We start from the raw sequence: 21,635 nt of genomic DNA, 5'->3' as shown, positions 1-21,635 counted from the left end.
GTAATTTCATGGCTATGATGAGTTGAAAGTTGCATTATTGGCATTAACCATATAAATTGTGCCAATACCAACAGTTACATCAACGTAGATCACAAGATTTTTGCTTATAACGGTAACCCGCATTGCTTTAAAATGCTGCTGCATTTACTTAATTCCTGGGACCTAACATGGCAAATGTTGCTGCATATCAATATGTGTGCCCATACTGAATTGTTTTCCATATAATGTTTCAACGTCTTTTACCTACTAAAACTTTTCCATGAAAACCGTCCCCAAGGCTCAATTTAAAAGCTGAAGAGTTGTCATCAGAAAGATCGCTGGCCGGCATTTTGATAGAAAAGAAAAGATGAGGGGAAAGGCAGGTTCAGGTAAGACCATATTGTTCGTATGCATTGCATGCTTTCTTGCTGGAATACTCTTCAGTGGCCAGATGTGGACACGCCCCTCCAACAACCATGAAAATACACTACTACCACCCAGACCTGATTGTGATCATAAGCGAGTGAGTACATGTACATATAAATTGTAGTGCTTTTTTATTCCAAAGTATGTGAAAAATTAAATTTATATACTTCCAAACAGAAACTGATTGAAGGCAGACCTGGTGATGTAATGGAGGAAGTCGTGAAGACCCATCAAGCTATCAAGTAAGATATAAATCTTGCAATTACTGACATAACAGTGCATTAAAGTGTCATGCTAGCGTATTAGTAGACTTTAGTTAACAGATGAACAAAAATTAATCCTTTAATTTGTTTTGATGTTGTATTAATGTTTGTTTGTGCACAAATAATAAAAATAGGTCACTGGATAAGGCAGTTTCGACATTGGAAATGGAACTGACAGCAGGTCGAACAAGCCAAACTGGAGGGCGGCAACAGTCTTCAAACCACAGTGCACAGAAGGCTTTTGTGGTGATTGGTATTAACACAGCCTTTAGCAGCAAAAGGAGAAGAGACTCCATACGCCAAACATGGTTACCAAAAGGTAAGGTGCACTGCATGTAACAACCTCTAATTAATTATAAATCAATTGATTAATTCCCACTGAATGAATCAGGAAATCAGCTTAAGGAATTAGAGAAAGAGAAGGGCATTATTGTAAGGTTCGTGATCGGCCACAGTACCACACCAGGAGGCATTCTTGATAAAGCAATTGATGCAGAGGAGGCAGAACACAAGGACTTCCTCAGGTTAGACCACGTTGAGGGCTACCATGAGCTATCCACCAAGACTCGCCTCTACTTTTCCACTATCATTTCTACGTGGGATGCTGATTTCTATGTCAAGGTCGACGATGATATCCATTTAAATTTAGGTACCCACCTATGTCTGTCTTCTAAATCTCTATGTTAATTGAGTGTGTGTGCCTCCTTAGTTATATATAACACAAGTACACTCATCTCTTTCTTTGTAATAATACAGGTATGCTAGTGAGTACACTTGCCAAGTACCGATCAAGACCCAGGGTTTATATTGGTTGCATGAAATCTGGTCCTGTTCTATATCAAAAGTGAGGTTTCTCTTTGATAAGTCATTCATTGTTGAAGGAATTATTTATGTTCTTTTGTGAATCAAGTAATCTCATTTTAACTAGTGTGAGTGGCAGAGGAGCAAAGTATCATGAGGCTGAGCACTGGAAGTTTGGAGAGGAAGGAAACAAGTATTTTAGGCATGCCACTGGCCAAATATATGCCATCTCCAAGGATCTTGCTACTTATATATCCATCAATTGGTGACTTCATCATTCTTTCCCATTGTTCAAGTAGAATTATATTCTCTTCTACCTGTGGGTAATGGGTATCACATGGGTAATTTACATTGCAGGCCCATATTACACAGATACGCAAATGAAGACGTATCTTTAGGTTCATGGTTATTGGGCCTAGAAGTTGAACATGTCGATGAACGCTCTATGTGTTGCGGGACCCCTCCAGGTACGTTTTCTTTGCTAGTTCACATCTTATAGAGCGTACGAATATTATAAAAATATATAATTTCATTTTTGTCTTGTTTGTACACGCAGATTGTGATTGGAAGGCAAGGACAGGAAATGTGTGCGTGGCATCTTTTGATTGGTCGTGCAGTGGTATCTGTAAGTCGGTGGAGAGAATGAGAGATATACACAAAACTTGTGGGGAGGGTGACGGAGCTGTTTGGAACGTTGACCTCTAATTCTCAAATTGAGACATAGAAAATCTTACTTTACTACTTTTGCATTAAGAGGAATTGAATACATTTTCCTTTTATTTTGATGAAATTTGTTAGAGTTTCGTTGAGGAACAATATCTATAGTATTAGTAACTGAATAACCTTGTTTCATCAAAAGAAAAATCAATAGTAACCTTACGTTTTGTTTACCTTTCAATTTCTAATGTAGTTTTCCCCTTCTATATTTTAAACTTGATTATATAACTAACTACAAAATTATTTCAACTATTTCAGCACATACGATAATTAAAATAAAAACCGTATATGGGAACCTACAGTTTAGTTTAAATATAACTAGTAAGATACTCGTTCGTCCAGCACGTGTTATTCTCGTTTTCAGGCATGTTTGAAATATTTTTGTTTAAAAAATTATATTAAGTTAAAATAATTAGTTATTTATATTTTCTATAAAAAAAAACAGATGATTCAAACAACAAAATAATTCATTCAAATCCTGATTTTTAAGCAAGTTAAATTATTGACTGTAATAGGATATTTGAAAATTGAAGACCAATATCCATGTTCTTACCAGTTTTAATTTTAATAGATTTTATTTCAATATATTTATTATGTATTTATGCACTAACAAAAATATTTTTTATTAAATTATTAAAGATATATTGTTTGATAATATTAACATTTTAACAAAACTAACACCTAACATTTGTTTGATAAAAAAACTAATGCATGCATTTAAATAAAATATTCTATAATAGGTGAGGACAATATTTTATAATAGGTGAGGACAAGTAGATAGATATATATCTCCAACCTTGTTTAAAGAATCGGATAATGTCTATATTCAGTCAAAGTAGAATTTTTTCGTTAAAATTGAGATAAGTTTGGATGGACTAAGTGGGTTTGTGTTTTTTGTCAAGCCTAATTAAAGAGTGTTTATGCAATAAAAAAGAATTTTGAAAACATTTTATTTACAATATTAATTGAATTTATTTTTTAAATAAATATTTTTTAAATAAATTTTATTTCAATAAATTTATAATGCATTCATCTAAGAAAATTCATCACTGTTATAAAAATATTTATTTTGTAATATATATATTAGCTAACAGTATATGCATTAAAATAAAATATTATATAATAAATATGAAATTGTTAGGTAGATAATCATTCTTATACTCATTAAAAGAATCGGGTAATATTCATTCTCAGTTATTACAAATAATTTATTTTTGACTAAGTTAGTCTTTAAATAATCAAGTTATGGTAACATTGTTTGGTAACATTGTTTAAGTATATTTCACCATTAATATTACAAATTTTCAAAAAAATAATTTAATGAAGGGAATATATATTTATAAATTAATATGGCCCTATGATGTTAACCAAATTAATAATAATTTATTTTTTTCCATTTTAAAAAATATTAAATAGACAAGCATTTATTTTTGTTCAAATATTTTTTTAAGAAATGTATTTAATTTTTATTATTTTTCGTCATTTTTGTTTCTCTTATTTATCCTTGCTGTCATTTTTGTTATCCAATATCAGTTATATAATCTCGTTTTGCATGTAGTTACCAACAGTACTTTGTAGTTTAGTGGTAATTGACTATGAGGTCACTGATTCAAACCTTGTGTTTGTCAAATTTTGTTCTTTTTTTAAATACAGCACCTGGTAAAGACCAAAAAACCTTTAAAAACAACAGCTGTCAAAATTTGAATAAAGGTTAATATAGTGTTTTATTAAAAGATTAGATAATAGAATAGATTCTTTGTTTATTACTTCATATATTGCCTTTCTATTCGTCATAATTTAGGTCTGCGTGAATTGTTAAAAATAAAATTTGTTGAGTTTATCGATATTTATGCAACATAGAAGTAGAGTGATAAACCGTTATAGCTATTTATATTTGAGTTTTGATTTTTTCACACCTATATATCAAGAAATTATTATGGGATCCATGATGAGTAGGTTATTTATGATTTTGATTAATAATTATGTAATATGTGAATAATTAAAAATTTATTAATTCATTAAAATTAAGATATAGTCAATAATTAACTAACAAGAATTAATTATGTTATTCATTAATTTAAAAGATCTTAATCAATTTAAAATATTGAATTATTTACATATCACACAAGTATTAATTAATATCATGAATAACATGATGATTTTTCTCATGAATTACTATTTTCTCCTATATATCATATACACTTAGTTGATATTTTTATGTTTTCTTTATTTCTCTTTCTATTAAACTGTATCATTCATCATACCTACATTCTTTCTCTCTCAATATGTCAAGTATCATATGTCTATGCATCTTTATTCTTTTTATTTTTGTTTTTGTTTCAACCCGCTATAGCTAATGCGTAATTAAACTCCCAAGTTTTATTTTGAGCGATTCTAAGAAAGTGTGCATATATAATTTACAAAGCTTCATTATAAAAGCATGTAGAATTCTTTTCAGGAGACAGTACACACACGCATGTAGATTTTTTTTTCAAGAGGTAGCACACAGGCACGCGCGCACACAATCTTAGTCGTTTAGTAGTTGTCATCTTTAATTAATGCCTTATTATTTATGAGAAACATCCAAGCGATTTTAGCTAGGACGATATTATTTACGTTTTTTAGGAGTAAATAATATTGTTGCTAAAACTTTTGCTAATATCAAGTCATCCATATCTTAATCACATTTAATCATAACATTTATTAGCATTAGTAATTGTCAGAAAAAAATATTCTCAAACTTTTATTGGCAATAACAAAAGCCAATAAATAAGTGGATGACGAAAATTCAAAAGTTAGTTCAAATGGAAGAAGCTTATGATGTACTAGTATTTATTAGTCAAGTTAGCATTATCATACAATGGTACGTACTTGACAAGCATCAGTTTATTATCATACAATCAATAATTGCATTTTTTTTTCAATTGACACTACGGTACTTGACAAACAATGGATTGAAATATTACAACTAATGAAGTCTTCTAATCAAGTGAAAAACATAACAAACAATCTTAAATCGATCAGTATCAAAATATATGTCCTTTTTAAAATGGTTAGAGCCTTTGTAATTATCTCCAACCTTGAATACACTTAATTTGTTTATAAATTTCACTACAATAAAGGGAAATTAATCATTGTTTTCCATAGGCCCAGAAGTCCATCTCTCCCCGCAATGAAAGTTGATTGATCTGGTGGACAGACTGTGGATTTGCCTCTTCAAACCTGACCCCTTTGGATGAGTCCTCATTTCCAGCAAGATGAGAGGTCACTAGCCTATCAAGAACACCCCATTCGTTTATTCCTTCACCTCTTCCGGTTCCCATTTCTTGATTTGGTTCACACGACCCAACTTCCATACCTGACTCCGAAACTTGATATCTTAGGCCATCACTGCCGCTCTCACAGTCTCTAGGGTTTGTCATGAGTTGCTTTGCCATGATAGGGGTGTCTGATGTATATGAATAATCATAAACCATAGGCTTTTGGGTCTGAAGAAGAGGCTGGGATTGGAAGAGTGAGTATGGAGGGTTTTGCAAGTGTGGCGGCGGGTAATGGAGAGCCAGCTCAGGCTTATCAAGCTCAAGCCCTGATGAGTTCCTAGGATTTTGCTGTTGATGTAGTAAGTAGTGATTTTCTCTATAGGACCGTGCATTAGTGTTTGAAGAATTGTTGATTTGGTGATCTGGTTTATGTGTAGACCCACCTTCATTTTCAATCTTGAATAAATTCTTCTTCTTGAACACTCTGCACACCACCCAGCCATCTTCCTACAAATACATTCATATATAAATCATAAGCATTTGTAGTTAATTGACACCACGTGATTCTATATCCACCCCTAGTATCTTTCAAAACAAAAATCAAATCCAAAAGGAAAAAACAATTTTTAGACCTTCCAAATGCTATTCAGCATGCACCTAGTAAGAGGGAGTAAAAATAGAAAAGTATAGGTATCATATAAGCCATAGAATGTTATAGCTAAGAAGGAGATTAAAAAATATAAAATAAAAGGTGTTGATGTGGTATTTAAAAGATAAGGTATCTAAAAATCAATTCTCTAAACAAAGGAAATAAGATATGCTTATATAGAATATATTTTTTTATTGATGTGTTTTTATCGTAGGATAATTCAATATGAACTTGATGTTAATGAGGTGAAAGGGAAAGAGAAATACATTGGCACTTCCTTGAGGATCATTGCCATCTTCTAGGCGGTACTCATGCATGATCCAATCAGTCTTTTGTCCATGAGGAGCTCTTCCTTTGTAAAACACAAGGGTTTTTCTCATTCCAATCTTCTTGAAGCTATTCCTAATGCACTTGTCTCTTCCTGTTGCTTTCCAAAACCCTGCGTTCGTTGCTCTATTAGTCCTTGAACCTGTAGGGTACTTTCTATCCTTGTGACTGAAGAAATACCACTCGTTTTGTGGAGTAGATCCAATTCTACATCTTTCTGTTTGTCACGAAAAATTTAACATAAGCAAACAATAAAAATAGTGAAAAATGAAAAATATGTAACAATATGTAAAATTTTAAGAATATATTGTTTTCTCTCGATATATAGTTTTGTAATAGTTAATGAGTTTAAATTTTCTGCATTATTAGTGTTTTTTTTTTTTTACACTTTCAATATAAAAATAACTTCTAATTTTGTTGCTAGCTAGGAAGGGGAAATTATATGGCCTAAGCACCTGAGAAAGATTCACAAGTATGATCAATATGAGTTTGTCAGTCATGTGACTTCTCCTAAACTAGACATCATTTAATTAAGATGATATAAATAAGGTTTAAATATTATTTTATTCCTTCCAATTTAGTATTTTTTGTGTTTCGTTCTTGTTAAATTATTTTTTATTTTTTATTTTTAATCTTTAAAATACTAGATAATATTTTGAATAATAAAAAAATATAATTTAAAAGAACTAAAAATAAAATAATAATTTTACAAGAACGAAATAGAGAAAATATTAAATTTTAAAAATTAAAAATATATTTAAATTTATAAATAATTATATATTAGTGATGTGTGCCTAAACAATAAAGTCTCTCAAGAGAATAACAAGTCAAAAGAAGAAAAAGTGAGAAGTGCAACAGAATTGAGAACTTGAGAAGGACATTCGTGTTGTAGGAAACGAGATCAACTAATTAATATTTTCTCTATAATTGTGCAGAGGATAAGCTTTATTTGGTAGGATAAAAATAGAGAGGATGACATTGGAGAGAAAAAATTCACCTTTTTAATGTTGGTTTCATGTGTGTTTTACATCTTCAAAATATTACTTTATTTTAATTTTTTTTTCCTATTTCTATTATCTCAAACAAACAAAGCATAAGTGTTTGACTTATCAAGCATTTGTTTTTGAATTCATTTTGAGGGCAAAGGCATTCATCATCATCAGTAACAAAAGTTTTCTTAATTAATCGCCATATACATACTTGAGCAACATCCTATGAAGAAAAAAATAATAATAATTCTTATTTGATTAAAGATGTATTTATAGTAAAGACTGTGATCATCAAAATTGAGCATTCAAAAGCAAGTAAATTTGGATTCAAAAACAAATTGCATAAAGAATGGTACTCGAATCATTCAGAAAATAACATTAATATACGACTATATATGTGCTTTACACCCAACAATTTATTCCCCTTCGACCAAAAGATCATGCGCTGTACTGAATGAATATATATAATCTCCACCACCAAATTAAAGAACATGCTTGACGGCTAAAACTAAAAGCTACCTGCTGATGCATAATATACTATATTCAGCTCATAATGGATATTTGAATGAAATCTGTTGTGTTGAAAATTGCGACAGTGCCCAACTAACACTGTTAACAGATTACAAGCCACTTAACAATTTGATCCATTCGATCAGAGAGACTTATTAATTTGTGTGTATGCTGAAGCTCAAAGCATAATTAGAAGAAGAGAATTACAAGACAAGCAAGTAAAAAATAAGAAAGTACCTTGCAAGTCCCAAGGCTCCATCTTGTTCAAGTCGACCTCTCTAATGACATCCATGTCAAACTTCTGAAAGGACACCTTCTTCTTCAAGTAGTAATGAAGCAGCTCTTCATCCGTTGGATGAAATCTAAACCCTGGCGGCACACCACCATTAGTCGACGAACCCATCTTATTATCTACAAATTCAAACTCTCAATCACTTACCAAATAGATATTTCAATTCTCTCTATGAACTTAATCGATTTGAAGAACTAATTAAGCAATCAATTCGTACGTGGTGTTGCAAGCATGGCACTTATATACCTTCTTGGTTGTCAACGCCACCGTTAAACACTGTGACCATATAGAAAGGGTTGACGGCCGGTGACTACGCCGACGGGAATGGTTAAAGCTAGCTATCGTAAAAAACAAGTTTACGGAATGAATGTGACCAGCAGTATGATTCTTATTTTCTATTCTTATCTTTTATTATTTTAGGTATTTTTTTCAATCTTTTCGTATAGGGTTCCCCACAAACGTACAGGGAGCGTAAGCTACACTCTCCTATCAGTAGTGATTTACTTACCTCATGCCAAAAGAAAATATATCTTTTTTGTTTTTAATTAAGAAAAGAAAAAGTTGTACTCAACCTAGCAAATATAATCTATTTAGTAAAATGGGAGAAGCTTAAAAATTTCTCCAAAATAGAGGTTGAGTTATAACGTTCGTAGGTATATGTGCTAATTATGCGTGCGTGAAGGTAACATTCTTTGCCCTAACTTGAGCTCGTCTTTGCTACTAGTAGTTACTGAAACTTACATATCCAGCACTTGTATGTTAATTAGTGATCCCTACGAAGCTGTCCAAATTAAACTTCATTATCATGCTGATTACTTAATTAGGTATACAAAATGGGCATGCTTAATCTGTGGTTATAGCTAGGGAATGATAATGTTAGTCAAAACCCTAGCTAGTAGTTTGTAATCTTGACTTTTTCACGGAGGAAGGTTTGTGGTACATGTCAGTTAGGTTGAATAAAACCCAAACTTGATTAATGAGTCTTATATATAATAATTGTTGAGCTGTCTAAAAGGTCACTGAACTCAGAATTAACAACTTATATGAACCAGCTACCAAGCCTTCTACTTACGTGAGACTTCACCGTCCAAATTACAGAGAAATTAATATCCTTCAGCGTGGTGAGATTACAGCAAGCCCGAATACTTATCTAGCAAAAATCCATATGGAGAGTTGAGACATAATATGATTTGACATGCAAATGCAAAATTAATTTCATTTTTCTGATCTGTAATCAGGTGTCATTAATTTAAATAACAAATTTCATGTTAAGACTAATATAATTTATATGTAAATATTGCTTGAATTCAAATTATTACCATATATCGAATACTCAGGCATACGCATCATGATAAATTTAAAAATAAATAAATGGAGATAATGTTTATATGTATTGAGCAGCAGATTGTCAATATATAATCAGCCTGTATCATTATGCTATTGTTAATTCCACGCGCTTCTCAAAACACTGTCGACTAACTTGCAATAAAAATCAGTTTACTTGTTTTCTGAAAATATTTAAATCGATAAATGATCCCGAGATTTAAAAACTAACATAATTTATGGGTTATTTGATTGTTCTTAAAGCAATGTTGGGAAAAATAGCTACTAAAGCTTCTTGGGATTTCCGCATTTCATTGGACGGCCGAAGTTTTATGCTAAAAAAATTCTTCTTTATAGACAATTTTTTATGTAAATTATTGACAATCATATAAACTTTTAACAAATTTTGGGTTTAGTCTTAAATGTTCATAGAAACAGTTAGAGACGCAGTCCCTATAGCTGGGGCATGCACATGTGGGTATGACCTGAAGCGCTTTCAGATTGCTTTTGCTTGATTCAATTTGCACGCTTTCTTTCTGTACTTTTCGTGATTTATTATCCTTCCCAATGGGTTTTTCGATCTTGCACATCAATCGTATATCTGAGAGATTTTTATAAAAGATATATGCTAGACTTACGTACACAGTATTGTAGGCTAACTTCTTTTCATTTCTCTTCTTTTATTTATTTTCTATCAGTAAGTTGACACAACCAAAAAAATCTTAATCCAGTTAGCTGTAAAATGAATAATTATATATATTCCTAACACGCGTTGATCACTTGATCACATCTTCCACAGACAACTGATTTGGTTAATTCATGGAAACATCAATTCTCAAAGTCCGTCGATCTGCATTCATGCATGCATGTTTCTCCTGTAGAGTGTATATTTAAATTTATTGATGACAGCTGTTCACCATATATGTTGACTCAAATTTGGTGGAAAATTTGTACATTAACCTATCACTACTCCTACAAGGTCCATGGGTGAGTTTTTTAAGCATACCAACAGAATCGTACATATGAATAAAAAATATGTTATTACAAGAGACGAAATTTTATCGACGAACTCTATGTTTCAGGGATATTTAGTTTCATGGCTTTGTAATTTTTATTTCCTTAATTTTTTAAATTTATGGTTTTAGTTTTCTTATTTTTATACACTACTGCAAAAACGACATTTTAAGTCGGTTAAGTAATTATTTTAACGTCAGTTTTGAACCGTCGTAATAGCCGCCGTCGTAAAAGGTGCAAGTATTTTAAAGACGGTCTTCTAAACCGTCGTTGTAAATAATATTTTTTACGACGGTTGCCATAAAACTGTCCTTATATGTATATGCGTTTTACGACGGTTGCCATAAAACCGTCTTTGTATGTATATGCGGTTTACGACGGTTGCCATCAAACCGTCCTTGTATGTATATGCGTTTTACGACGGTTGCCATAAAACCGTCTTTGTATGTATATGCGGTTTACGACGGTTGCCATAAAACCGTCCTTGTATGTATACGTATTTTACGACGGTTGCCACGAACCGTCGTTGTATATGACATACGAAAATGAATTTTTATGCCGGTTATAAAATAACCGGCGTAGTAGGTGTAACATACTAAGACGGTTATACAATAACCGTCGTAGTATTGGTTTTTTTTTAATCTTTTTTTATTTATTTTTTGCTTGACTTTTTTTTTTGCCTTTTTTTTTTAAGGTATTGCATTGGCTTTTTTTTTTAATTAATGTATCTATGAGAATTTTTAAAAAGCAGAAGTATAATGGAGAAACAACAATTAGAATAAAAAAAATGAGTCAAGAGTCAACACTAAAGAATAAAATACAAATTGTATACAGGAATCAAAATGGCCTACTAATTGATAAAAAGTGAAAAGTATATGCTGGATAAAATGATCAACAAGGTAAATATTAAAGCATTTTTTTCTTCTTGAGTTAAAGACCAGTCAAGCTTGAAGCCAAAAGGAAAAAAGAACTTGTAGCTGTTCAATGTACTCTGCATAATAAAGTGTGTTCAATGCAAAGTTACCACTCCATTCCATCGAACCTTGAGGATTGATAAAGCCATCAAGATAAGTCTTCATTAAAATTGTTCTTGAATATTGCTTCCATGGTCTTCGAAGATAAGTCCTAACCGGGTTTTGAAACAACAATATTCCAAAAAGTTCCTCGCATATCGTGATGGATGCTTCATAGAATCAGAAGCCTCTTGATTGAAGCTCTCCAGAAGATCACTTGAAGAGGTCCTAAGGATTCTGCATTATTTGTTTTATATTACAGTTGAATTTCCAATCAAAAGTATGACCCATTGTGTCAAACAAAAAGGAGTGAAAGGTCCAATATACCAAATAAACTAAATCCAACAAGACTGAAAATTGAAAACTGATTATGAAGCAATAATTTCCAAGAAAACATGCTAAGATGTACAGAAATGCACTTACTTTGAGCATCTACGAACAACTAGGTTTGCAACAGGAGAGAGCTCTCGTATAAAGTTCTTCCCAGCAGAAGGAGAATTTTCCATCTCTTCAAATTCTTCACCAAAGTAACTCTTCTTGCCAAGCAACCATTTCAATGATCCTTCTTTTACCAAACCTTCAAGCATATTTCTGGTTTTGCTAGCGACGGGCATATCTCTTTCCTCCCCACTATCTTATTGAGTTGGAATACAAGATACCCAGTACCTAATCTTTCTTAAAGTTGTTGCATTTACTGAAACATAAAAAGTTCACAAAAAAATCAGTCACACCAAATTGAATCCTCAAAACTATAAAATCAAACTACCAGGTACCAACCAAAAAGGCTCAACCTATCCACTCCCATCTGCATGACATATAGGTATTACAGTTGGAACTGAGTGATCAGACCTATAACTAATAAGCTAAAAACAATTCTTACAATTGTAAATAAACTTGTTAATAACCACTTATGGAAGAAGAAGAAAAATGAAGTAAACTTCTCAAATCAGATAAAATTAATTTATACATCTCAGCTTTTGGAGAAGTAGAGCGAGAGAGTTTTTTTTTTTTTTATAAAAGTTGAAGAACATAAGTTGAATTATGAAACTTTTCATAATCCTGCAAATTCTAAGATCTAGTACTGCATTATATTTCATATTGTTCCCTCTCTAGCTCTCTTTCCCATCCATGAAGTTCATAACTTGAAAAATACAATAAACTAGATAAACATAGCTTGAAACAGGAACATGAGTTAAGGAATTAAAGGTTAGGTTAAGCGTATACTTTTACTTTTCTGAATTCATGTCCATGTGGGTTACATTAATTTCTTATGATATTATGTTACATGCATTGTTTGCTATTGTGTTCCAACAAATATAGAAAATTGCACAGGCTGAATACGATTAAATAATCACTAATCTCTCTTGACTATGTCCAACACATGAGTGCAGACATTAATTTCAAGATCACTACATATCTATTAACTTTCCATCATGTAAGGTTAAATGAGAAATCAGCCCAAAATTTGGAATAAAATTCAGAAAGATAGCTTTAATATTTTTCCTGTATTGGCCCCTATAATTTTATTTTTTAGTCCATGATGTTATTTTTTCAGTTCCTATAAAATTGTAAAGTTTTGATGAGTCCTTATATTAAAATTTCATCTTAGTCCTGCAATTTAGGAAACATTAGGCTATTTTCTAATCTTTATTAACACCATGTCATCACTAACCAGGACAGGGATCCAAATGAAACAAAAACATTTTATAAGGACCAAAACAGGAAAAAAATAATTATAATTGAGACATTTTGTCACCCACTTTATAGTTGAAACATTTAGTCACCCACTTTTTAAAAATCTGTAATTTTAATTTCTTTTTTTTCAATTGAGACATTTTGTCTCTCATTTTTTAAAAAAATCTATAATTTTAATTCTCTTTTTAATTTTAGACTTGAATATGTACTATTTTAATTCTTTTTTTAATAAATTAAGTTTGTTGGCAATTAAATAATTTTTAAAAAAATATTTATCATGTAGATAATAAGTAGACACGTAATCGTCAATATTTATTGAGTAAATAAATCAAGTTTAAAATTGATCATAAAGACTAAAATTATGATTTTTTTAAAAATGAGAAATAAAATATCTTAATTAAAAAATGAGAACTAAAATCATAAATTTTTTAAAAGTGTAAAATGAAATATCTTAATTTAAAAAAATTAAAGAAATCAAAATTATAGATTAAAAAAACAGGGAGGGTGGACAAAGAATACAAGGAGGATGTCCAGCGATGATAATAGTAATGGTGTTAGTAATTGCTTGGTAATGATAGTGTCATTAGTGGTGATATCAATAGTAATAATAGTGATAATGTCAATGTAAATGATGACAATTGTGTTGATCGAAGTAACAAAAATAATTATCTCTAATATAGGAAAAGTAATTTTTAAAAATAAAGATAAAAAACATAAACCTAATGCAAGAAAAGTAATTTAAAAAAAAAACTAAAAATGAAATTATAAATTTTAAAAGTATTTTAAAACTCCATTTTTGTTAAATGTGCTTGTTGGGAATATTATATTTCAAAACCAAAAATCACACCTACTCCAAATAAACCCTTACATTCTCAAACCCGTTCTCAAAAATAATTTTGTAACACTTAAAACAAACACACCCTAACAAGTAGGGGTGTTTTATCCATTAGAGTATTAAACTCATAATTATATATTATTAGCAATAACATTTCACGTCCGTTAAAAAAAAAAACAATAACATGTTCACGCAGTACAACAATAAAAAAATATGTTGATTCTTTAATTAACAAAAAAAAAGTGCATTACACGGGCTTATAAACTAGTTTTCATAAACTCTTTTTTTTTGGTTTTTACTAATCGGTTAAAAAAGTATTGCGTCATCTCTCTTCCCCTTGAATGAAACAAGGGACATTCTCTGTTCGTTTCTTACTATTCGCTTGGAATTAGGGCTTTTAGTGACAGAGCTAAAATAGAAATTCTGATTGGAAGTATGTTACTCAGTGAATTGAGTTTTGTTGGAGGGAGGGATCAACATCTCCTCCCAGTCCCATCCATTAAGAGGTGAGGCAATAAACCTAAGCTTTCTTCTTTTATCTTTTATTTGATTTCATGCCTTGTGCGCGGTTCTGCCTTCTCTGACTCACCCGATTTATATTTCAATTCTTGTTAGAATTACCAGATCCATTGTTGGCAGACTATACTGCAAACTTTACTTTGATTAATTTTGTTCGTTTATATTTAGATCTAAATCTAAATCGCATTACCGCAGGCAGCATCATTTCGTCAATATTTCTTGACCGATACAGCAATGCTTTGATAATTCTTCTCTATTCATGCTTGATTTGAGAAATTCATATTTTATTTGCTTTTCTGTCTGGTTGCAATCTCTGGCAAACAATTCTCAAGAGTTGCGTTGCAAGCATACTTGGAAAAGCCGTTCGTAGCTCATTGCTTTCTGATCTCTTATTGCTTTTTTCGGATGCTTCTGTTGAACACTATATGCTCTTACCTAATTTCATATGTTATTATTCTGTTTATAAGTTTTGATTAAAGTTGTCTTGGCTATTGCTTTAGGGGAAAAGAAGTTACATTAAGTACAATAAGGCCTTTTCTACCCATTTCATGTCATTGGCTGTACTTTGTTGTTTTTATTAGTAGGGCTAACGGTCCTTTATGTCTTGTATAGAAAGATTCAACATGAGACTTGCTTCTCCATCCATCATGAAACACACAAAAGTTGAACCAAACATTATGGCGTATAAAATGTAAAAAACAGTGATGATATCTTTTTTAGAATGACTACTGCATTTTGTAATAGAATTTATATAGCTGCTTTAATCAAAGTTGTTGTGGTAAATGGTAATATTGTCGAAGTTGATATTAGCTGTCTACTTCATGTTTTGAACCTAAGGTCTTCATTTTATTAAAAGAGAGTTATCAGCTTCCTGTTCACAATGGTGGATTTCTTTTTCTTTTTTCTTTTTGTTTAATTTAAACATTTGTGTACCTATGTGCTATATCTGCAAGGTTTAGAGAAAATATAAAATGACTAGATTGCTCTCCTAGACATTGCTGCTTCCCTGAAGATGCAGAGATTGATAATGAAATCTCAGAAAAAAATAAGCTTGCTGTTAACCTTTTTGAAGCCTAATTATTTGGAACTACCAGTGTTTAATTTCTACTGAGTGATTACATTGGATAGGCTTTGGCTTAGACCGAGTCATAGCTATATCCTTTCATTTTCTGTATTTGTCATACAATTTCTTGCCACAATACTCTTGTTATGACCTTCTAGACTATTGAATATAATGTAGGCTACTGTATGCTACCCTTTTCATTATTGGATCTTGAATGTCCTGCTTTGCATGAAAAGAAAGTAAACATTTCTCTTATTGTTTTCCTCTATAATTTTTTTTTTTTGGTATGGATCATAGTCAGTTTCTTTTTCTGTTAATTTGGGATGTTGGAAGATGGATTTCTTATCAGAAAGCCTTCTGGTTTGTCATCTTCAGGCCAATTCTCCCCCTTTCATTCTAACATTAAATACATTAAGTACAAACTCATGGCAAGCTGAACTCATAAGAAATTGCATATTATTTCACAAATATTGTCAGCCATTGCATTTATAGTTGACTTAAATGCCACATCTCTTTCAATGGATTAAATCAAATATCAGGAGGGAATGCACACAGCCAAATTGTTCAGTAATGAAACATGTGAATACTCTTCTCAAGTGATCAACGAAGGTGGGAGTGAGTGCTATCCAAATGTACGAGAAACTTGAAACAGGAGGTTAGTTTAACATTTCTCTAAAATATTGGTTGTTTTGACTTATTACTTGCTGAAGTTACCAGCCCCCATAACAATCATTGTAACCTCTTAACTACTGTTATTCTAGCTGTGCCGCTTGAATCAAAATCCATTCCATATATGGTAACAAAGAACCAAAGTTGACAGAGACCTTGGTGAATCTATTACCAGCCCCCATAAAAACTCTACAAATGCACAAACCAGGGTGAAGCTATCAGTTGCCTTTCAAGTTCAGCGAGAGCCACTCCGTCATTATCAAAAAAGCCCAAGTAATAGAAATATGCTTCTTCTCATAGTAGCCATTAAATTAAACCAAGTACACCTGAACAACCGATCACAGCCAGATGAAAATAATCGTACAGACATCGTATAAGCAACTCAAGTAAGTCGGCTACCCAATTCCTGATATTTATTTGTAATATTTTAACTTGTAAACTAGTATCACGTCATTATTTCATTTTAGTCTACAAGGAATTAATGTTGTCAACTTATCATAACTAAGATGCTTATTTACTAGACTTTTTTTCAGTTTTAATTGATGCTGTAAATAATTGCAAGTTAGCACAAACATAGAACAAAGTTGTCAAGTCGATTCATATTTTTCGTTGAGCTCGAAACCAAGCTGTACTGACCATAGGGCCTAAGCTCTTCAAAAGAGACTTACAAAACAATCGACTTGTTACATGAAACTGTACAAATACATACAAAAGCTATACACTCAACCCACACCAAAATTCACAGCTATGTTACATGAAACTGTTGCACAGTCCCTTGCTACAGCTTCATTTCTGCAAGATGTGTTGAATTTACAGGTCTCGTTAGCTTCCTCACCAGGTGCTGGTAATTTTTTAGTTTCCTCACGGTACAAGTTGACACATCCCATACAAACAAACTTAGAAGGCATTCCATCAGTATTATTATCAATTCCAGCACATCTTGTATGCTGCCAAACGCCACAGGTATCACATGCTAACATTTTCTCTCCGTCATCATCCTTAGCCCCGCAAGTGCAATCCACCTTCCACACCTCTGTTCCTCGTTCCATTCGAAATCGACTTAGCCCATGTTTAGCTGGACATTTACCTTGAATTTGAATTGATCCACTTGTTCCAAGCAAGAACCTTATGGTGAGCGAATCACTGATTGACCCGTATCCTAGAAGTTCCTCAGCTTGAAACCTCTTGTACATTGCATACACCTCTTGAAATGCACTAGTGGCTTCACTCCTGAGGTCAGCAACGGTAGCATTCAAAGGCAGCATAATTAGCTCTGGTGGTGGGGATGGATCATCCTTGGGCTGATCAGAAAGCTCCACGTGACACCACAGCCTAATGACTGAAGGCAGTTCAACGGCCATTTCATATGGCTTGTAATCCTTCATAAACTGTTTACAGTCAAGGAGCTTCCTGGCTGAATCAGCCACACTTTTCCTCATAATCTTTGGTCTGTAGCACACCATTTTGTCAGGGTGAATAATTGAATTAAATAAAAATGTCAAATCAGAGATCAGTTGAACTTCTGTTGGATAGCTTGACTTTGTACTCAATCCATTACACCAAGGTTCTAATCTATATCAAGGATATATAACAAGCGTTAGTTACATTAGTATAGAAGCAAATTGGCAAAAGCCACGTATTCAGTCTTACCTGAATTCGATGCCACTGGAAATGGGATTGCATCGTGAACAAACTATCATTCCATTGGCAGTTAATTTCCCTGGGAAGTGCTTAAGACAGTAGTCTAGAAGCTCTGGAGATGAAACACCCCTGCATACTGCACCCTTGAGAGCACGTCTTGTCACCCATTTAGCCTCAGTACAAGCACCCGATGCAAGCAAAACCTTTATCAAAGCATGTTGCACCTCTTCAACATCATTTCCCGTCCATGCACACAACATGTTACTGGTCTGCTTAGATGTCCTCATGGCCACTGGCTTACGACATTCATGAATCAATGTCAACATAAAGGAGAAGAGATGTCCAATCGTCAAAAGTTCAGTTTCTGCCAAAGACTGGTAAAGAGAAATGACACACTCCAGGTGGCTTCTTGGTCCCCGACCGTGGAATGAAAATGATGACAAGGGCATGCTTGACAGGGTATTCACTGCATTCTTGTACGCATCTTGCGTAAGAGCATAGCTGCCAGTTCCAAATTCATAACCCCAATTGCCATACCAGGAATGCCCGTTGGTGATTGCATGAAGCAACCGGTATTCCAGCCCAAATTTCTTGGACAAATCCATCACGCTAACCTTCCTGCTCAATTAAACAACACAATTAGTTTAAAAAACAGGTGTCAAACTCAACCTGATGCAAAACGTGAGAAAGTTGAGTAATGCAGACCTAACAGAAATTGCAGCACATAGCCTATCCCAGAAATTCATGATATCAGAACCAGAGAGAAGCTTTGAGCCACCTTCTCTTCCATTAAGAGTAAGCAAGTGACCATAACCATTGGAATGGACGACACCATGCAGAAGATGTGTGTTATCTTCAATCTGAAGATACACCCAATCCTCAAGGTCATCAACGGTGATGGCAAAGTTACACGATCTACACCTGCCAGCATGTCCATTAACCCAAACGACTAGGTTACTTTGCATGCAAAAAGAGACGAGTAAAAGTTTTAATGGGGAAATAAGAAGAGCATAACCCCTTACCTTGTTTCAGATAATTGGAGAAGATTTCCACATCTTGAACAAGGTCTTTGATATGCTTCTACGGCATCGCTCGCAGCCCTTATTATGAAATGGTATCGCTTTCGACACACCGGATGCCCACTCCACCCTTTGTTTTTTTTTTTTCCAACAAAAAGTCAGCATTAGAACACAACCATATATCCACCAAAGGTCCCATAAATATCCATCTCGCATGCTTATTATCTTTTCACACACCAACATGATATCATTATTTGATATAAATAATAATAGTAATAATACAAAAAAATGGCAAAATAAGTTTATTATTATATAATTTGAATTTAAGCACACACAAAAAATAAGAGGGAAAATAACACAAAGGTTTTTGCTTAATTTTCACTACTCTGAATTAAAATTAAAAGAAAAAAGTATCGTAAATTTCTTCTACCATGATTCGTGTATTTTTTTATTTTTTGTGTTTTAAAGTTAATGAAAATGCATGAGTCTACGGTCAGTGAGTCACAAGACTCGGCGAGTATGCTCACCAACGACTCGGCACTGGTCACAATAGACAGAAGCACGAGAACGAGTGACATCTTCCTCGACAATGTCGAGAGTGACTATCGCCGGCGAGAGATCGGGAGCGTCAAGGAGGTCTCCGACACGGAACAAGATCTGCCACGTCATGAGTGAAGGAAAGAGCGAGGGAGGGAAAGTGATGCGCGCATGGTGAGAGAGGAAGCGCTGTACACAGTTCCGGAAGGGTTCGGTGGAGGCAGAGACGCCAGGCTCCGGAAAAGTAAGAAAATCACAAAGATCAGCTGTGACCCTCCTCTTCATCCTCTTGGAAGGTCTCTCGTTGACGACCATGGTCCAATCCGGCGGGTGGGTTTGAAAACGACGTCGAATCCTGGCTCAAGTAACGATTAGGGAAAAGAAAATAGATCTGATCTAGAGTGAGTCTGAGAGTGTGAGTAAAATAAAAAGCAAAAGACTGAAACAGAGGAGACGACGGCGTTGGCGTTTGGGGGTGTAGTTGCTAGGGTTTGTTGGTTTGTTGGTTTGTTGGTTTGTTTTTGCATATATCCACTTTTTCCCATGGCATAATTGTCATTTCAATTTAGTCATGGCGGTTCACTTTCCCCTTCTCCACGCGCACCTTTTCATTATTTTCTTTCTTTTTTCTATTATTTAGTATTTCACTTTCCAATAAACTTTTACTTGTGATTCAATTCAAATTTATAATAAATCACTCTTTTTGTTTTCTTTTTTAAATATATTCAGCAAAACAGATATTTTTAAATAGCCAAATCATAGCATAATTAAACTTATAATGAGTAAATTGTAATATAAAATCATTTTTAAATTGAATCAGACAAATAAAGTAAGAAAAACTGATATACAATGTAAGAAAATCATTTAAATATTAAAAAAATATTTAGTTTATAAATTTTAATTGTAATAAAAATAAGAATATCAATTTATTACATTTTTTCAATTATATAAAAACAACTAAAGGATAAAATCTACATTGATTGATGATTGAATTGAATTTTATACTCTTAACTTTTTATTGATTTTAATTTTTATATTTTTAAAATCATTTTATTATTAATAATTATTAACTAACATGTAATTCAATACTTTATCTTATATATTATTTTAAAATAATCATTAATATGATATAGTATATATTAAAAACAAAATTGATAGTACGATAATGTCATCTGGTTTATTAAACAGTCTATATTTAGATAAGATTAACGCTTTTATTTCCATTATCCTATCATATTGTTATTTTATTTTTATACTCTTATCATGTTTTGTCATCCTTTTACTACTAGCTACATTCCAGAAACTATTATTTTTTTAAATAATTAAAGTGGAGTATTTACCTTCTCGTGGGAATAAAATATAAACTACTTACAACAACAGATAGAGCCCAACTTTCATGATAATAAAATATATAGGCTAAAAAATAATTTTGGTTACTTAATTTTTAAAATTCTTAATTTTGGTTAATTTATTTTAAAATAAATATATTTGATACTTTTATTTTAAAAAGTTTGTTATTTTAGTTTGAGGGACGTATTAGATTAGGATTTAAAAAGATTATTTATCATAAAAAATTGTGAAGATTTTAAAAGACTAGGTAAGAATGTAATAATTTTTTAAAAAAATATGATTAGAATTCGTGTAAACATTTTCGTAGGAAATAGTATTGTTGTTTTAAAATTTCGTTTGATTCTTTTTTATTTTTTTATATATCGTTACTTTTTTAAAAAAATATTAATGAGAAATAAATAAATGAATAAAAAAATATAATATAAATAATTAATAAATTTAATATAAGAATTATTTTTTAAAAAATATAAATTAAATGAAAGAATCTTATAATTAAAAAGTGAATTTAAAAATCCAAGGTTAAATAAATATTATGTTTTTTTTTAAAGTTGTAAAAGGTGGGTAGTAATGTCGTGTAAGGAGTAGTAAAACACAACTCTCAAACAGTAGGGAGTGACGACAGAATCGGAAAGGCGGTTTTCCTTGGCTTTTTATACTTAGAAGTTTGAAAGTGCGCCTCTCAACAATTTTTTGAATTTTCATTTTCGTTTTCGCACTAAAACGTTTGAGTCAACTAGTTCTATA

General features: G+C 32.2%; 4 protein-coding genes and 1 long non-coding RNA gene across 7 annotated transcripts; 2 read left to right on the top strand and 3 right to left on the bottom strand.

The window, feature by feature from the left end:
- The first annotated feature begins 273 nt into the window (after nucleotides 1-273).
- On the top strand, nucleotides 274-2,359 carry LOC100776291 (probable beta-1,3-galactosyltransferase 8). 2 transcript variants are annotated; one of them, XM_003533478.5, is made up of 8 exons: nucleotides 274-502; nucleotides 583-647; nucleotides 803-987; nucleotides 1,060-1,317; nucleotides 1,425-1,512; nucleotides 1,609-1,734; nucleotides 1,827-1,936; nucleotides 2,026-2,359. In XM_003533478.5, exons 1-8 carry the CDS (start codon nucleotides 347-349, stop codon nucleotides 2,172-2,174), a joined length of 1,137 nt encoding a protein of 378 aa, XP_003533526.1. In that variant the 5' UTR covers nucleotides 274-346; the 3' UTR covers nucleotides 2,175-2,359. The 2 variants fall into 2 exon arrangements, with proteins under 2 accessions (XP_003533526.1, XP_006587723.1); XM_006587660.4 differs by having other exon boundaries at nucleotides 1,597-1,734.
- Nucleotides 2,360-4,991: 2,632 nt separating this feature from the next.
- On the bottom strand, nucleotides 4,992-8,428 carry LOC100775746 (protein BEARSKIN2). Its single transcript, XM_003533477.4, has 3 exons — nucleotides 8,159-8,428; nucleotides 6,362-6,639; nucleotides 4,992-5,953 (listed from the first exon to the last, which is right to left on the bottom strand). Exons 1-3 carry the CDS (start codon nucleotides 8,322-8,324, stop codon nucleotides 5,318-5,320), a joined length of 1,080 nt encoding a protein of 359 aa, XP_003533525.1. The 5' UTR covers nucleotides 8,325-8,428; the 3' UTR covers nucleotides 4,992-5,317.
- A 2,919-nt stretch (nucleotides 8,429-11,347) lies between these two features.
- LOC102660227 (uncharacterized) lies at nucleotides 11,348-12,246 on the bottom strand. Its single transcript, XM_006587659.4, has 2 exons — nucleotides 11,987-12,246; nucleotides 11,348-11,800 (listed from the first exon to the last, which is right to left on the bottom strand). The coding sequence occupies exons 1-2, from the start codon at nucleotides 12,175-12,177 to the stop codon at nucleotides 11,629-11,631; spliced, it is 363 nt and encodes a 120-aa protein (XP_006587722.1). The 5' UTR covers nucleotides 12,178-12,246; the 3' UTR covers nucleotides 11,348-11,628.
- Nucleotides 12,247-14,387: 2,141 nt separating this feature from the next.
- LOC102660145 (uncharacterized) lies at nucleotides 14,388-16,883 on the top strand. Its single transcript, XR_416110.4, has 3 exons — nucleotides 14,388-14,599; nucleotides 16,215-16,330; nucleotides 16,437-16,883. It is a non-coding gene; the product is annotated as an uncharacterized lncRNA (long non-coding RNA).
- Nucleotides 16,884-16,918: 35 nt separating this feature from the next.
- On the bottom strand, nucleotides 16,919-20,098 carry LOC100780558 (PHD finger protein At1g33420). 2 transcript variants are annotated; one of them, XM_003534374.5, is made up of 5 exons: nucleotides 19,532-20,098; nucleotides 19,008-19,134; nucleotides 18,691-18,906; nucleotides 17,995-18,603; nucleotides 16,919-17,916 (listed from the first exon to the last, which is right to left on the bottom strand). In XM_003534374.5, the coding sequence occupies exons 1-5, from the start codon at nucleotides 19,854-19,856 to the stop codon at nucleotides 17,067-17,069; spliced, it is 2,127 nt and encodes a 708-aa protein (XP_003534422.1). In that variant the 5' UTR covers nucleotides 19,857-20,098; the 3' UTR covers nucleotides 16,919-17,066. The 2 variants fall into 2 exon arrangements, with proteins under 2 accessions (XP_003534422.1, XP_014617839.1); XM_014762353.3 differs by having other exon boundaries at nucleotides 16,919-17,793.
- Nucleotides 20,099-21,635: the final 1,537 nt, after the last annotated feature.

This window comes from Glycine max, chromosome 9 (genome assembly GCF_000004515.6).
Source record: "Glycine max cultivar Williams 82 chromosome 9, Glycine_max_v4.0, whole genome shotgun sequence".
In the NCBI taxonomy this organism is placed as follows: domain Eukaryota; kingdom Viridiplantae; phylum Streptophyta; class Magnoliopsida; order Fabales; family Fabaceae; genus Glycine; species Glycine max.
This window is presented reverse-complemented; position numbering and strand designations above follow the sequence as displayed.

Bases quoted from the DNA above. Each gene is read 5' to 3' on its own strand.
- LOC100775746 (XM_003533477.4), bottom strand. From the start codon at position 8,324: ATGGGTTCGTCGACTAATGGTGGTGTGCCGCCAGGGTTTAGATTTCAT. The intron at 6,640-8,158 runs GTACTTTCTTAT...CGTGACAAACAG, and splicing joins GGAGCCTTGGGACTTGCAAG to AAAGATGTAGAATTGGATCT. The intron at 5,954-6,361 runs GTATTTCTCTTT...ATGTATTTGTAG, and splicing joins ATCCTCAAGGAAGTGCCAAT to GAAGATGGCTGGGTGGTGTG.
- LOC100780558 (XM_003534374.5), bottom strand. From the start codon at position 19,856: ATGGTCGTCAACGAGAGACCTTCCAAGAGGATGAAGAGGAGGGTCACA. The intron at 18,604-18,690 runs GTCTGCATTACT...TTAATTGAGCAG, and splicing joins TGTGCTGCAATTTCTGTTAG to GAAGGTTAGCGTGATGGATT. The intron at 17,917-17,994 runs GTAAGACTGAAT...TCCTTGATATAG, and splicing joins TCCAGTGGCATCGAATTCAG to ATTAGAACCTTGGTGTAATG.
- LOC100776291 (XM_006587660.4), top strand. From the start codon at position 347: ATGAGGGGAAAGGCAGGTTCAGGTAAGACCATATTGTTCGTATGCATT. The intron at 988-1,059 runs GTAAGGTGCACT...TGAATGAATCAG, and splicing joins CCAAACATGGTTACCAAAAG to GAAATCAGCTTAAGGAATTA. The intron at 1,318-1,424 runs GTACCCACCTAT...GTAATAATACAG, and splicing joins TGATATCCATTTAAATTTAG to GTATGCTAGTGAGTACACTT.
- LOC102660227 (XM_006587659.4), bottom strand. From the start codon at position 12,177: ATGCCCGTCGCTAGCAAAACCAGAAATATGCTTGAAGGTTTGGTAAAA. The intron at 11,801-11,986 runs GTAAGTGCATTT...CAAATAATGCAG, and splicing joins GTTGTTCGTAGATGCTCAAA to AATCCTTAGGACCTCTTCAA.